This window comes from Anolis sagrei, chromosome X, assembly GCF_037176765.1.
Source record: "Anolis sagrei isolate rAnoSag1 chromosome X, rAnoSag1.mat, whole genome shotgun sequence".
In the NCBI taxonomy this organism is placed as follows: Eukaryota; Metazoa; Chordata; class Lepidosauria; order Squamata; family Dactyloidae; genus Anolis; species Anolis sagrei.
Genome location: NC_090034.1, coordinates 90,172,192 through 90,187,843, shown reverse-complemented (window position 1 = coordinate 90,187,843; position 15,652 = coordinate 90,172,192). Strand labels below are relative to the sequence as shown.

General features: G+C 43.4%; 1 protein-coding gene across 1 annotated transcript; it reads left to right on the top strand.

Moving 5' to 3' along the window:
- Positions 1-2,967: 2,967 nt before the first annotated feature.
- LOC132780624 (gilatoxin-like) lies at positions 2,968-15,476 on the top strand. Its single transcript, XM_067460687.1, has 5 exons — positions 2,968-3,021; positions 5,573-5,726; positions 6,794-7,068; positions 11,727-11,866; positions 14,961-15,476. The coding sequence occupies exons 1-5, from the start codon at positions 2,970-2,972 to the stop codon at positions 15,126-15,128; spliced, it is 789 nt and encodes a 262-aa protein (XP_067316788.1). The 5' UTR covers positions 2,968-2,969; the 3' UTR covers positions 15,129-15,476.
- Positions 15,477-15,652: the final 176 nt, after the last annotated feature.

The following is a 15,652-nucleotide window of genomic DNA, read 5'->3' as shown; positions in this document are numbered from 1 at the left end:
ACTCAGTAAGAATGTTGGGTACCTTTCTATTTTTTTAACCTGGATGTCATCTTGACCTAAGGTCAAAAGAAGCAAAATTATTGCTGGATTGTAAACCAAGTATATTACTCATTAGAGGAACTGAGGACAGGGACAGGGAAGTATAATTCAACTTTCCAGGAAGAAAAATGCACTCAATTTTACAATACGCACCCATCATCATCAACAACACAAACAAGAATTGTACTTTTCCCTTACATGAGCCCATTGTGTCTTTTGTATAAAACCAGAATCAAGGATTCCACACTGTAAAGATGCTGCTGAATAAATGTATATCTAAGTCGACTCATGCTCGACTTTCCTTATAGAACTTGGGCCTAGAAAGGATTTATAAGGTCAGATAGCTCACTGATAATCATCATCTGTTGAAATGCTAGAGAATTGCTATTTCCTGCAGTTTAGATATTGCTGGTGTTCAGCACTGTGCCAGCACTGTGTCAAATCTGTTGTAGAGGAAGAGGCCAGAAAACAGAGCAGTTCCACCCAGGTCTTCTTCGGCCTGACTGGTCTTCTTGTGAGTAGACTGCAACCCCAGGCACATTCCATCTGGATGTGACCTAGGGCCCTTCCACACAGCCATATAAATCAGACTATCAAGGCAGAATAACCCACACTCAGATAATGTGGGATTTTCTGTCTTGATATTCTGGGATATAGGGCTGTGTGGAAGGGCTCTCAGCAATCTCCAAGGAGGGAGTAATATAAAACACATTAGGTGGATACTGGTTGCTCTGGGACTGTTACAACAGCTGTTGATAAGAGAGCTAGCTGAAGAACTGGGTAGTAATGAGAGGGCTACCCAGAACCATCTAGTTGGCTACTATGGGCCCTTTCACACAGCCCTATATCCCAGAATATCAAGGCAGGAAATTCCATAATATCTGCTTTGAACTGGGTATCTGAGTCTACACTCAGATAATTTGGGATTTTCCACCTTGATATTCTGGGATATAAGGCTGTGTGGGAGGCCCCAAGGCAGAGTCCTAGTGAGGGTAGAGTTTTCCTGGACTAGCTAACTAATCAGTCTAGCGCCCTTCCACACAGCCCTATATCCCAAAATATCAAGGCAGAAAATCCCACAATATCTGCTTTGAACTGGATTATCTGAATCCACACTCAGATAATGTTGTTCTGTCGCCGCTGGGCCTATAGTTAGTTGACTTTAGATATAGGATGTGTAACCTTTACCCAGCGGGAAGCCAGGGGCCCTAGGAAAAGTTCTCAGAGGCTTCCTTTACAAAAGGAATCTTCAAATGGCTTAAAAGGTACAACAATGTCTTTTATTAATGAATCAAATAGGAATTGTAAAGCTTTAAAGTATCAGTTCTCTCAAACTTGCCCGCAGGGAACAGGCACTATCTTCAATAACTTTCTTCAAAGGAAAATTCCCCCTTTTAACTTCTCCCAAGGCTAACTAAAATCCAACCCTCACTGGTGTGGACTCCTCTGCCAGGCCGAACTGCTTCTCGAAACACTGAGAGGACCTACCAGACAGGCGATGGATGTTCTTTAGAGTTGGCTGTCTTCCTGGAAACTCCCAAGGCTGTAGGAAGGAATCCCTGGAGTTCTTAGGAGACCCTTAAAGCTGTGGGAATGCTTCCCTGGCGTTCTTTCACTGGAGCTCTTAAAGGTTGAAGCCTTTGTACAGGGGAAGTAAACACATCCTATATGTATTCGTTAACCTTGCTGTGACTGACTGGGAAAGGCTCCCTTCCCTCCAAAAAGCAAAAAAGGGGCGGGACCAGGGATCCTAACTATAATTGGCAGGTGGCTTACCCTATACATACAAATTATAACAGGAAACCCCCTGCTGCAAAATCCCAAGCATGGGATTGCACACAAACATTTAAACACAGCAAATAAACCTGGAGCTCCTGGAACAGCTGTTCCAGAACAAATGTGGGATTTTTTTTGCCTTGATATTCTGAGATATAGGACTGTGTGAAAGGGCCCCTTGTGGACTGTGTGTTAAGTGTTGTTGTATTAATGTCTTACAATGTGTCTTTTTTGTTTTCAATTGAGATAATCACCAGATTTATCAATGTTTTCTAAAGATCTTTTTCCAATTTACTCACTCTATGTCATCCCTATTCCACCCATAATTTCTGTAAAAACCTACTCTTCAAGCATGACACTTAAGTCTGTTGTGTCTGCCACACATTGTACTCCAAGGGCCCTTCCACGCAGCCCTATATCGCAGAATGCTGGATGGATTATGGATTTATGAATTGATGAACGTTGACCACAAGATGATTTTATTGCTGCTGTTGTTTTAATTTGACTGTTTTAATTAGTTATAACTGTTGTTGTTATATTGTAATTTGTATATTGTATTTTGTGAATTGTTGGGCATCGAATTGTGCCTTTTGTAAGCCGCCCTGAGTCCCCCCCTAGGGGGTTGAGAAGGGCAGGGTAGAAGCATTCCAAATAAATAAATAGATAAATAAATATTGAGATAGAAAATCCCACATTATCTGAGTGTGGACCCATAACCCAGTTCAAAGCAGATATTGTGGGATTTTCTGCCTTGATATCCTGGGATATAGGGCTGTGTGGAAGGACCCCAAGAGAACTAATGGAGACACCATTAGTTGTGTCATTTGGTTTAGTTGCAAAACCACAGACCATCCTACTTTCTTCTAGAAGATATTGACTCTGCTTCTGTTTGCATTTGGGTCCAACCCTGATCTCGTTCCGCATGGCTTCGTGTCCTACCCTATTTTTCCTCTCCGCACGGCTACCTGGTTAAACCAGGTGTGGAATGGTGAGAACTTGGCACATACAGGACACCTGCCGTCTGACCTTGGGGTGAAAATAAAACAGGAATCAAAGGGCTGAGCCAAAAAAATTACATTGCATTTTCTTAATCGCCGAACCCGCCTGCCATTTTCAAAGAACGGACGGACACTTCACCAGGCAGCCCTGCCACCATGGAAGTCACCAAGTTGTTGGCTACCTTTCTGTTTCTGCAGCTGTCTTTTGGTAAGAGCCTCCAATATCATGGTAGCAATTATGTGAAACTAGGGTGGATGTATATGTATGAAGAGTTTGTATGCATTGTTTCTTTTTATTCCACCTGGAGTTATTTGTGTGAATATTTGTATAGCAGCTTGTGTGTAAGTGGCCCATATATTTAGCATAAGGGCTGAATCTCTTTTCATCCTAAATTCAGTTCCAGAGAGCTATATTGATGGATGATTCCACAGGCAGAAGCACAAGTGCAAAAATACCAGTATAGCTTTGCTTTTTGCTCTTACTGAAAATACCTCAGCATTCGAAGAGACATTCCAAATTTTTAGATGAAGGTGGGTGAGCAAAAGCCGTGGAACCACTGGTGATAGTCTAATGGTGAAGGGGACATGGTCACTTTGAAATCCCAGAAGGATAGGCTGGAGTTTTCCCACCCTTTTCTTACATTCTGACATTTCTTCTGAGCTGCATATTATCTGGATTCTGGTAGGAATTTGTGAATGACATATGGTAAGCTGATAGGTCCGCCATCAGTGCTAAAACTATTTGCAAATTCCTACTGGAGAAATCTCTACTTTGCCTCAAGGCAGTCTTCTTCTTGAAGAAGGCCAAATAGGACACACACCATATATACACACACCATGTCTAGCACCTTCCCTCACCTACTCCTATCTAGATGTGTAGGGTTATGTGTGTGTCCACGTCTTCAAGACAGCTGTCAAGATATGGCAACCAAATGAATTTCACAAGGTTTTCTTAGGCAATGAATATTCAGAGGTGGCTTTGCCAGTTCCTTCCTCTGAAATAAAGCCTACAGCACCTAGTATTTTCTGGTAGTTTCCCATCCAACTGCAAATCAGAGCTGACCACACTTCGCTTTCAAGATCAGATGGTAACTGGTGCCTTTAGGTGATTATACACTTTCAAAGATTCCCCAGTCAGTTAGCTATGACATTAGGAAGATTGAAGTCAAACATGCCTGTTGCCTAGGAAGGGCTATTTTGATAATAATTGCTGCCCTATCCAGGTATGAATTCTTGCTTTCCTCCCCCCACACCCTTCACAGTCATGATGCCTGCTCTCACACAACTTTCAGTGGTACAGTTAGGTACATCTAGACCAGTCATGGACAAACTTTGTCCATCCAGGTGTTTGGACTTCAACTCCCACAGTTCCTAACAGCTGGTAAACTTTCTGAGATTTCTGGGAGTTCATAAAATCACAGAATCATAGAGCTGGAAGAGACATTATGGGCCATCCAGTCCAACCCCCTACCAAGAAGCAGGAAAATCATATTCAAAACACCCCTGACAGATGGCCATCCAGCATCTGTTTAAAAGCCTTCAAAGAAGGAGCCTTCCACACACTCCAGGGCAGAGAGTTCCACTGCTGAACAGCTCTCACAGTTAGGAAGTTCTTCCTAATGTTCAGGTGGAATCTCCTTTCCTGTAGTTTGAAGCCATTGTTTCTCATCCTAGTCTCCAGGGCAGCAGAAACCAAGCCTGCTCCCTCCTCCCTATGATTTCCCTTCACATATTGATACATGACTTCATGTCTCTTCTCAGCCTTCTCTTCTGCAGACTAAACATGCCCAGCTCTTTAAGTAACTCCTCATAGGGCTTGTTCTTCAGACCTTTGATCATATTTGATATTTGGACATATTCCAGTTTGTCAACATCTCCCTTCAGTTGTGGTGTCCAGAATTGGACACAGTATTCCAGGTGTGGTTTGACTAAGGCAGAATAGAGGGGTAGCATGACTTCCCTGGATCTAGACACAATACTCCTATTTATGCAGGCCAAAATCCCATTGGCTTTTTTAGCTGGTGCATGACATTGTTGGCTCATGTTTAACTTGTTGTCCACAAGGACTCCAAGATGTTTTTCACTCATGGTGCTGTTGTGTGAAAAAGTTGAAGTCCAAAACACCTGGAAGGCCAAAGTTTGCCCATGCCTGGTCTAGACTGTGGAAAGTATACTTGCCTCATTCCCTTCATGTGGTCTTAGGAGGGAGCAGGGCTGGGTTCAGTAGATGGTAATATGTCTTACTTCCCTGACCTCAAAACTTGGTGATCCAATTTGTCCTCTTTCCTGGGAATGTGGACATCTGCTCAGTAGTCCTGTGCTGATCTTTCAATTGGATCCATTCAAGGCAGGCTTCCGTTGCAATTTCAAATGGGATATTTGAGTTCATGCATTTATGATGTTGGCGTTGGGAAGCTCTAAATATGTCAAGAGTTTTACTTTCCTTTCAAAGTGTTCAACCTCGACATATTCCTGTATTGATATATATAAACTGTATTGATCTATTTTCTTTCAAGGCCAAATATTCCTATGTGTATGTATGTTTATGTATATGCCTTCAAATCACTTATTGACCCTATGTTGACCCCATGACATTAATAAGATTTTCATAGGCAAAGGTTGCTCAGAAGAGGCCGGGTTACTCCTTTCCTCTGAAATACGGCCTGAGATAATACAATGTAATTGGAGGAGAGATGCTCTTGTGTATTTAAGCACTTTGGTATGTGTTTCATGGTGCGTTTTCTTGGTCTGTGTTGCAGCATTGCCATTTCGTAACCGGATCATTGGAGGCGAGATATGTGCTGAGACTGAGCATCCTTGGCTCGTGTGGATCTATGACTCCAACGGGCTCTACTGCTCAGGAGTAGTGGTCAGTAATGACTGGGTTCTCACTGCTGCTCATTGCTATGTAAGGTGAGAATTGCTAGCTGTTTAGAAACCAGTTGGAAATGTTCAGAAATGCTTTCGTCAGCTTTGCCCCAGAGCCTAGAAAAATCACTTGCTTGGCTCTAGACTATCACAATTGTCTGGAGCCATGTTGGCAGTGTGATTCTGGGATGCTTCATTTAACATGTTAAGAAAATGCATAATACAACCTGTCCAAAGCAAAACTTGGGAAAATGTATGTTTTGGCATGCAGCTTTCCATTTACTCTATGTTTCTTGACATTGCGGAAGGAGCTGCAGACCACATGATCAGATCTCAGGCTCCATTTTAGAACACAGAGACACTTGATGTAGAAACAAGATGTTTTATGGGAGAGTAGATGTTTTTGAGCACTGAAAAGAACACTTCTGAAGAACTGCTATTTTTTGTGCGTTGGTATAATCTCTGTTCCTAACAGATCAGAGACAACTTGCATAAGTATATGTGAATACAGTATATACCACTGAAGAGAAGATTTTACTCAAACTAATTTTTGGCTGGTCTCTGGAAGATCATACTTTTACAAAAGGTTATTATTTTCAAATGGTTGTGAATGACATTTTTCTCCAAAAGGTTATGGACATTCTGGTTTTCCAAAAGGTTATGTCTTTCCAAAAAGAATATCTAAGACTTGAGATTAAGATCCCATCTACACTGATAATTCAATGCAGTTTCAAACTGTATTAAAAAAGGGGGTTTTGCTGTGCAGATGATTACATAGGAAATCCGAGAACACAGTGATGTACATTAAGGGCTTTCTTTTTGCACACTTTTATGGTAGTTTGTTGTCTGGTTGCCACCATTTGATGCCAGCTTTGAACTGCATTAAATGGTCAGTGCAGATGAGGCATAAGAGACAGACCCCGAGAGTTGGGAACCCCATTCCAAACCTATTGTTGGATTAGACCTCCCAAAATTCTCCATGCAGATTCAGGGTTCTGAGAGCTGAAATTCAAATATATGGAAAGCCAAGGATAGGAAGAACTAACATAAGAAACCTGCCCACCTATGCCCTGTTTCAAGAGCTCCATAATGCCTTTGCTCTCTCCTTGTAGCTCTGGAATGCAGTTGAAGTTTGGACTACACAACAGAGAGGTGCCAAGAGAGGGAGAGCAGTTAAGAACCTGTGCAGAGGCCAAATGCTATCCGGATAGCTCTGACTCCAACAGCTGTGCAGAAGCCACCTTCACAGACGATATCATGCTGGTCAAACTGAATGCCCCTGTTGACTACAATGACAATGTTCAACCTATTATCCTGCCCACTGCTGTGCCCGAAGAGGGAACAGAATGCAAAGTGATGGGCTGGGGCTCCACCACCAGTCCTGAAGGTAAGTCGTGGTTGTACATAGTTCTTTGCATTGTCAGGTGTTTGTCTGAATCCAGAACAGAGCTGGATTCGTGCCCACGAGCTCTTTCACACTACACAATTATAGTACTTTAATGCCACTTTAACTGTATGGCTCCAACCTATGGCATCTCAGCATTTGTACTTTTATGAAGTATGTTAAATCCTCTTACAGAGAGCTTAGAGGCTCTCTAGACTACAGGAATCAGCTGGATGGGACCATGACATTTAAAATGTAATTCTTTTGTTTCTACACACTTCAAAGATGGTTGAAAGACAGATTTCCACGAGCCAATCAAACAACAGGACTGCTTCCAATGGTTGCTCATGAGACTCCATCTCAGCGGCATATAGAAATGGGAGGATTTCAAAACCAAGCACAAATTGACTCAACTCCATTGAGTGTGAGTAGAAGTGCCTTAAAATAGATATCTGTGCTTGGGATAGGAAGTGGTGGATTTCTGTTTTATGAAGTGCCCCTCCATGACCCTTCTATGCATTAGTGATTTAAAGACAGTGTGGGTCCCACTGAAAGAAGTGTTTTATAAATGATCTCCTCTAGAGGAGGGATTCAAAGAGAAGGTGGAGAGATTCCGTTGAAAGGAGTATTTCCAAGGGGAACTTGAGCTAGTTGAGCTTGAAAAGGGTAGAAGTGATCCTGTGTTATGAGGGTGAGTAAATTCTCTGTCTCTGTTAAAAACAGAACTGTCACAGCCCAGGTCTGAAGCCACCTATGACCAAAAGCAATACAGTCGAAAAATTTCCATCCCAGTTATATCCTACCTTGCTCATGCCCAGCATTATTTTTTAAATTTTAAATTTTAAATTTGGCCCGGCCATAGGTTTTAAATTCTTGTTGTGTTACTGTACTGCTTTATTTTATTCTTGTTCGTGAGATGTATTTTAACTGTTTTTGTATTGTTTGTTGCTATTGTTTTATTATTGATGTGTTGTGGGCTCGGCCTCATGTAAGCCGCACTGAGTCCCTTGGGGAGATGGTAGCGGGGTATAAATAAAGTTGTTTATTATTATTATTATTATTATTATTATTATTATTATTATTAGTCCCAAAATACAAAGAAAGCTTAAGTCCACAAAAAAACTTGAACAAGAATACAAAACAAGAACATTGTATCCCAGGATACATGAATCCCAAACCAAGACATGAAACATGAACCATAGTACTCAGGCCTAGCTGTACTTGAAAGCTATGTTGCCTGAACTGAAGACAAAAAACCCATTAGCTCCTAATAAACAGACATGAAAGCATTATGCCTGCTCTGGAATGTATGGTTTCCCATGAGAGTTTCTCATCAATTCTCATCCATTCATCTTTGCTCGACTCCTTATCTAGGGACAATGAATCCAACTCCTGTGTCTGGCCTTGAGGTTCAGAGGCAATTATGTTCTCAGGCCCTGCTTCTGTGTCTGCATCAGAATAAATCTCAGGAAAGCCCACAATCCCATCAGGCTTTAACAGCCCTTCCACACAGCCATATAACCCAGAATATTCTTCTGACCAGGGCCCCCATCCCGCAGTCAACAAATTTTGAATGCGTCCACCTGAGGGTGGGTGACCGGGACAGATTAGGGATTCTGTTAGTGTACCGTCCACCTCGCTGCACTACAGTCTCCCTGCCTGAGCTAGCGGGGGTGGTCTCGGACCTGTCATTGGAGTCCCAACGGCTGCTTGTGCTGGGGGACTTCAATGTCCATGCCGAGGCTGCCTTATCGGGAGCGGCTCAGGACTTCATGTCTACCATGGCAACCATGGGGCTGTCCCAACAGGTATCTGGCCCCACCCACAGTGCTGGACATACATTAGACTTGGTTTTCTGCCAGGGATGGGAGGAAGGTGGCGGTGTTGAGGAGTTATCCATCTCTCCGTTGCCATGGACCGACCACCACCTGGTCAGCTTTAGACTCACTGCACCCCCCAACCTCCGCAGAGGTAGAGGACTCATTAAACTGGTCCGCCCCAAGAGGCTTATGGATCCGGATGGATTCCTGACGGCTCTTGGGGAATTTCCCGCCACCTCGGTTGGTGATCCTGTTGATGCTCTGTTCGCTCTCTGGAATGGGGAGATGACTAGGGCAATAGACACGATCGCTCCAGAACGTCCCCTCTCAAGTAGCCGAGCTAAACCAGCTCCTTGGTTCACCGAGGAGCTGGCAGCGTTGAAGCGAAAGAAGAGGGAACTAGAGAGCGTGTGGCGTTCGGATCCGAGCGAGCCAAATCGAACACGGTTTGTGTCCTTTTTAAGGGCATATGCCGCGGCAATAAAAGCCGCAAAGAAGACTTTCTTCGCGGCCACTATTGCGTCTGCAAAGAACCGTCCGGCCGAACTGTTCCGAGTTGTCAGAGGCCTATTAAAACCCGCCACTCAGGATGGGTGCCCTGATGACTCGGCAGCTCGCTGTGAAGCCTTTGCTCGGTTCTTCGCAGACAAAGTCGCTTTGATCCGCTCTGGACTGGATACCATATTAACGGCAGTATCTGAGGATGTAACACGAGCATCTGCTTGTCCGGTTTTGATGGATTCATTTCAATTGGTTCAATCCGAGGATGTGGACAAGGTGCTTGGAGGAATGAGAGCTACCACATGCATCCTAGACCCCTGCCCATCCTGGCTTCTGAAGGAGGCCAGAGGGGGATTGGCCGAGTGGGTGAAGGTGGTGGTTAATGCCTCCCTTCGGGAGGCATTAAAGCAAGCTGTGATAAAGCAAGCTGTAAAGCAAGCTGTGATAAAACACTGTTGAAGAAACCATCACTGGACCCCACTCAATTCGTCAACTATCGACCTGTTTCCAATCTCCCCTTTTTGGGCAAAGTGTGGTGGCCTCACAACTCCAGGCATTCTTGGTAGACATGGATTATCTGGATCCGGCACAGTCTGGCTTCAGGCCGGGGCATGGTACCGAGACAGCTTTGGTCACCTTAGTGGATGATCTGCGTCGGGAGCTCGACAGGGGGAGTGTGTCCCTGTTGGTGCTGCTCGACCTCTCAGCGGCCTTCGATACCGTCGACCACGGTATCCTTCTGGGATGCCTCGCGGGGATGGGTCTTGGAGGTACTGTTCTGCAGTGGCTCCGCTCATTCCTCGAGGGTCGGTCTCAGAAGGTGTTACTGGGAGACTCCTGTTCAACCCCACAACCTTTGTAAAAGTTGCAGTGTGGAGGGGTAAGGAAGTAAAGTTGCTGCAGGTGTTGTAGGAAGAGAGACAATGAAAGCTGCTTGGAGACTGACAACGCTGCTCTGTCGCTTGGTAAATATAGTTTCATTGCCATAGCTCCCCTGTTGCTAGCTCCTGATAACAAAGTGGCTTACAGCAGCATACATCACCAGCAAGATTTCATTTCTGCCAGAGTTACAAGTGACATTGTTGCCTGTTATGAATTACAAGCAGCCCCCAAGTTACAAACGACTTATAGTTAAGAATAGGGGAGAGACACATGAAGTGAGAGTAATCTACCCTTCAGAAGGGAAATCCACTCTGAAAGAGTTGTGACGAAAAGGTGTCTCCACCGAAGCTTTATCACCAATCCTTCTTTCCACAGCAAGCCAATTTTTTCAAAATCCCATTACCACAGGACAGAAAGTGAGGTGACATCTTCTAAAACCTGTTCCAACTTACATACACATTCAACTTAAGGAGAAACCTACAGAGCCTATCCTGCTGATAACTTGGGAACTGCCTGTATTCTTTCTTTCTCCCTTTGGTAATGACTATGAACCAAAGTTATGTATCCATTTAAAAAGCTTTTTGTCTTGTTAATTACATTTTAACTGTTCTAATACTGTATGTAGTTTGATTCTTGTTTAATGTTCACTTTTTGTTAGTTTTGAATTGTATTATTTTTTAAACTATGAGCCACTTTGAGTCTCATTTGGGGGGTTGGATATGATAATGATGATGATATCATTATCATCGTCATCATCGTCATCATCATCATCATCATCATCATCACAAGATTAAAATTAACCCACATCATTTCAGGTCTGTTCCAAGTGACTTCATTATATACTACTCAAGTAGTATCTCTCTGGCTTTCTTTGTTAGCTACGAAAGGGGCTCCTCTGACTTTAATCTAGGACTGAACAGTTGCTGTAGGTCATTGGACTGCATTCCTCACCACTGGCTGTGCAGGCCTACTAGGAGTTGCAACCCCACAAGAGCTGGAGAACTGTGTAACTCCCATCCTTGCACTAGAGAAGTTTCAACATGTCCATATTTCTTCTCACAGGTGAAGCATGAGTACTGAACGTGCTTAATTTGAAAGTCTCCATAATCCTGAAAGTGGACATTTTGCCTTTGAAAAATAGAGGTCTTCATCCATTACAAAATAGAGCAATTTTTTTTTTTGTCGTGTCAGGAGCAACCGCTCCTGTTGTGAGAGAATTGGCTGTCTGCAAGGACGTTGCCCAGGGGATGCCCGGATGATTTCTGATGTTTTGTCATCCTTGTGGGAGGCTTCTCTCTTGTCCCCACATGAGAAGCTGGAGCCGATAGAGGGAGCTCATCTGCCTCTCCCGGGATTCGAACCTGCGACCTGTCGGTCTTCAGTCCTGCCACCGGGGGCTCCTAATCGAGCCATTGCAAGGTTCTTATGGTGCCCCTTTTCTTTCCTTTTTCTTTTCAGAGACTTATCCTCTTGTTCCTTACTGTGTTTGCATTGAAATACTCAACAATGATGTGTGTGAAGCTGCTTACCCTTGGTGGACAGCAAATGATAAAGTGCTTTGCGCTGGAGTTCTGGATGGAGGCAAGGATTCATGTCGGGTAAGGATCTTTCCTTTGGGGATAGAGTTTCTAAGAAACATAGGTTTCTTTCCGAAGTACAGGCCTAAATGTGCAATTTGTGAGTCTCTGGAATCAGTATTAAGAAAAAGTACTGTTTCGGATTATAGCTCTCAGATCCCCAGTCCACCGTTTTGAGAAACGGAATCCAAATATTTTCTTATGCTCTGTCCAACATTTCATTTGACTTACTAGGGGCTGCCGTGGTGCAGTGGGTTAAACCACTAAGCTACAGAACTTGCTGATTGGAAGATCAGTGGTTTGAATCTGTAGGGTTGGTGAACTCCCATTGTTAGCCCCAGCTTCTATCAACCTAGCAGTTCGAAAACATGCAAACGTGAGTAGATCAATAGGCACCGGAATTGTGGCGCAGCTGGCTGAGTGTCAGCTGCATTAAGATCACTCTGACCAAAAGGTCATGAGTTCGAAGCCAGCCCGGGCTGGAGTGGGTGTCCAGCCATTGTGTAGCCTGTTGTCGACCTTTGCAACCTGAAAGACAGTTGCATCTGTCAAGTAGGAAAATAAGGTACCAACTTGTGTGGGAGTCTAAATTAACTAATTTATGAGGCCATAAAGAAAACTCCGGGATGTGGAATGCGGAAGAACTTCATCGGTGTCGCTGATGGACGATGAAAGCAGCAGCTCCCCTGGCGGCCAGAAAAAAAGTTAAATAGCCTCTGTGTATTGTCTGTATTCGTTGTCTATCAAAACTGGCATTGAATGTTTGCCATATATGTGTATATTGTAATCCGCCCTGAGTCCCTTGCGGGGTGAGAAGGGCGGAATATAAAAACTGTAAATAAATAAATAAATACCACTTCAGTAGGAAGGTAACAGCACTCCATGCCGGCCACATGACCTTGGAGGCATCTATGGACAATGGCAGCTCTTCGGCTTAGAAATGCTGATGAGCACCACCCTCCAGAGTCAGACTCGACTAGACGTAATATCAAAGGGAAACTTGGCCATGGTAGTCCACGCTCTGGTTACATGCCATATAGACTACTGCAACACGCTCTATGTGGGGTTGCCTTTGAAGACGGTCCGGAAGCTTCAACTAGTCCAACGAATGGCAGCTAGGTTGCTATCAGGAGCGGCCCTCAGGGAGTATAAACCCCCTTGTTGCACCAGCTCCACTGGCTGCCGGTTTGCTACTGGGCCCAATTCAAAGTGCTGGCTTTGACCTTTAAAGACCTAAATGGTTCTGGCCCAACTTCCCTGTCTGAACACATCTCCCCTTACGAACTATCGGGGACCCTGAGATCATCTTTTATTTTATTGTTTGTATTACTGTTGTTATTGCTTTATTACTGATGTATTGTGGGCTCAGCCTCATGTAAGCTGCACCAAGTCCTTTGGGAGATGGTAGCGGGGTATAAATAAAGTTTTATTATTATTATTATCATCTGGAGAGGCCCTGCTCTTGGTGCCTCCTTCGTCACAAGTATGTCTGATGGGGACGAGAGACAGGGCCTTCTCAGCAGTGGCCCCTCGGCTATGGAACGTCTTCCCTAGGGAGATCAGATCGGCTCCCTCCCTACTAATGTTTCAGAGACAAGTTAAAACATCGTTGTTTGAGCAAGAGATCACAAATGCAGAGGAACCGACATAGGAAATTGAATGACTTGACAATGACGATGGAACTGGACAATGCTTGATAATAAGGAGACGCTAATGTTGTTGTTTTTATTGCTTGTTGTTTTATACTGTTTTAATGTTTTAATTTGTTTTATGATATTATGTGTGCTGTTTTGTTGGAAACCGCCTTGAATCGCCAATTGGCTGAGAAAGGCGGTATACAAATACAATAAATAAATAAATAAACCTTTACCTTATTTTGTAACTTGAATTCACCTGATGGAAACATATTCACAAACAAAACCAAATAAGTGTACAAGCATTAAATGGCAAGTAAGGAATTACATATAAGTCAAGACTCTAAATAGAATGTATTATTTATTTATTTATTTATTAACTTTATTTGTACCCCGCTAACATCTCCCGAAGGACTCGGTGCAGCTTACATAGTCCAATGCCCTCAATAAAACAACAGCTAACAAATACACAATAAAACTCAAGCAAACCAATAAACTTTAAGCAATAAACAATAAAACATTAAACAATAACATTAAGACACAGTTAAAACTAGGGCCGGGCCAAATGTAATGAATAAAAAGAAAAAGTGCTGGACATGACAGGTAAATGTAAGGATTTTAGGGTAGGTGCAATGTGCAGACAATCTTAAATCTCTAATAAAGTGCGTTTGGGACATGATGCTGGGAGTTTCCTATTCTGGAAAGGCACACTGGAACAGCCAGGTCTTCAAGCTCTTCCTAAAGACTGCCAATGTTGGGGCTTGTCTGATGTCCTTGGGGAGAGAGTTCCAGAGTCGGTGGGGCTACCACAGAGAAGGCCCTGTCCCTCGTCCCTCCTTGAGACGCAGGAGGGATTGTGAGCAGGGCCTCTCCAGATGAACGGAGTGATCGTGTGGGTTCATATACAGAGATGCGGTCACGCAGGTAGGCAGGTCCCAAACCGTTTAGGGCTTTGTAGGTAAGCACCTGCACCTTGAATTGGGACCGGAAGATGAACGGCAGCCAATGGAGCTCCTTAAACAGGAGGGTTGACCTCTCTCTGTAAGGAGCACCAGAATGTAAAACTAGAATTCAGGTTTGAGAAAATGACTTGATTGATTACATTGGTTACTAAGTGGATTTCCATGGCCGAGTGGAGATTCAAACTCTAGTCTCCAGAGTCAGAGCTCAATACTCAAACCACTGGCTCTCAAGAATTTATAGAATTCTAAATGCCATTCGATAAGCTGCAAACTCTAGGATTCTGTAGAATACAGCCATGATACCAAAAGCCGAATAATAAAAATGCTGTGTGTAGTGCTTACTATGTCCCTTACAGTAAATCATATTTAAACATTATTATTTATTTAAGCATTACTTTTTAAACATGTTGTCTTACTGAGAGCTTCCTTGAACTTCATTTCTGTGAGGAAACTGTGATATAGACCCAACATCTATAGGTATGTATCTGTCTATATGTCTGTGTTCTGTTCTCTCCACAGGGTGATTCTGGAGGACCCCTGATCTGCGGTAACAAACTTCAAGGAATTGTCTCTTTTGGAGGCTTTCCTTGTGCTGAACCCCTTGAGCCTGGTGTTTATGCTAAGGTCGAGAGTTATGTTGTTTGGATCCAGAGTATTATTTCGAACAATTCACCAGAAACCTCTTGAATTAAATCGAGGAGGGGGAGCCTACCCCACCAGCGTCTCCCTGATCATAGTCAGAAAATACATATGCATATATTCCTGGGAGCAATCCTCTCTGAACATACTTCAAAACAACCATGGAAAGGAAAGTAGCACCGTGGATCCTTATAGCTTCCTAGACTGACTGCTCCAATAGTTTTAGTAAATTGAATGAGAGCTCTTTCCTAGGCCAGTGAGCAAAAGTTTGGTTATATTAACACAAATCTCTCTCCCACTCACCCCCAGCATTAGAATCATAGTCTTAAGGTGAACTTCTAACTGTGAAAGTTTGAACACAGAAATAAAATAGAGGCTACAGCATCTTGAAAATTTCATCATTTATGAGTCTACTTCTTGTTTTCCGATTTTGTGAACAGTACACACTGGGAATCACCATCTAGAATTTTTTTCCCTTATGAGTGCTCGCCCCCATTGGGATTACTTTTAATATCAGTACAGTAGCGTGATTCATTTACTTCTTATATTTACCATCAGCCTTCCCTCCAATG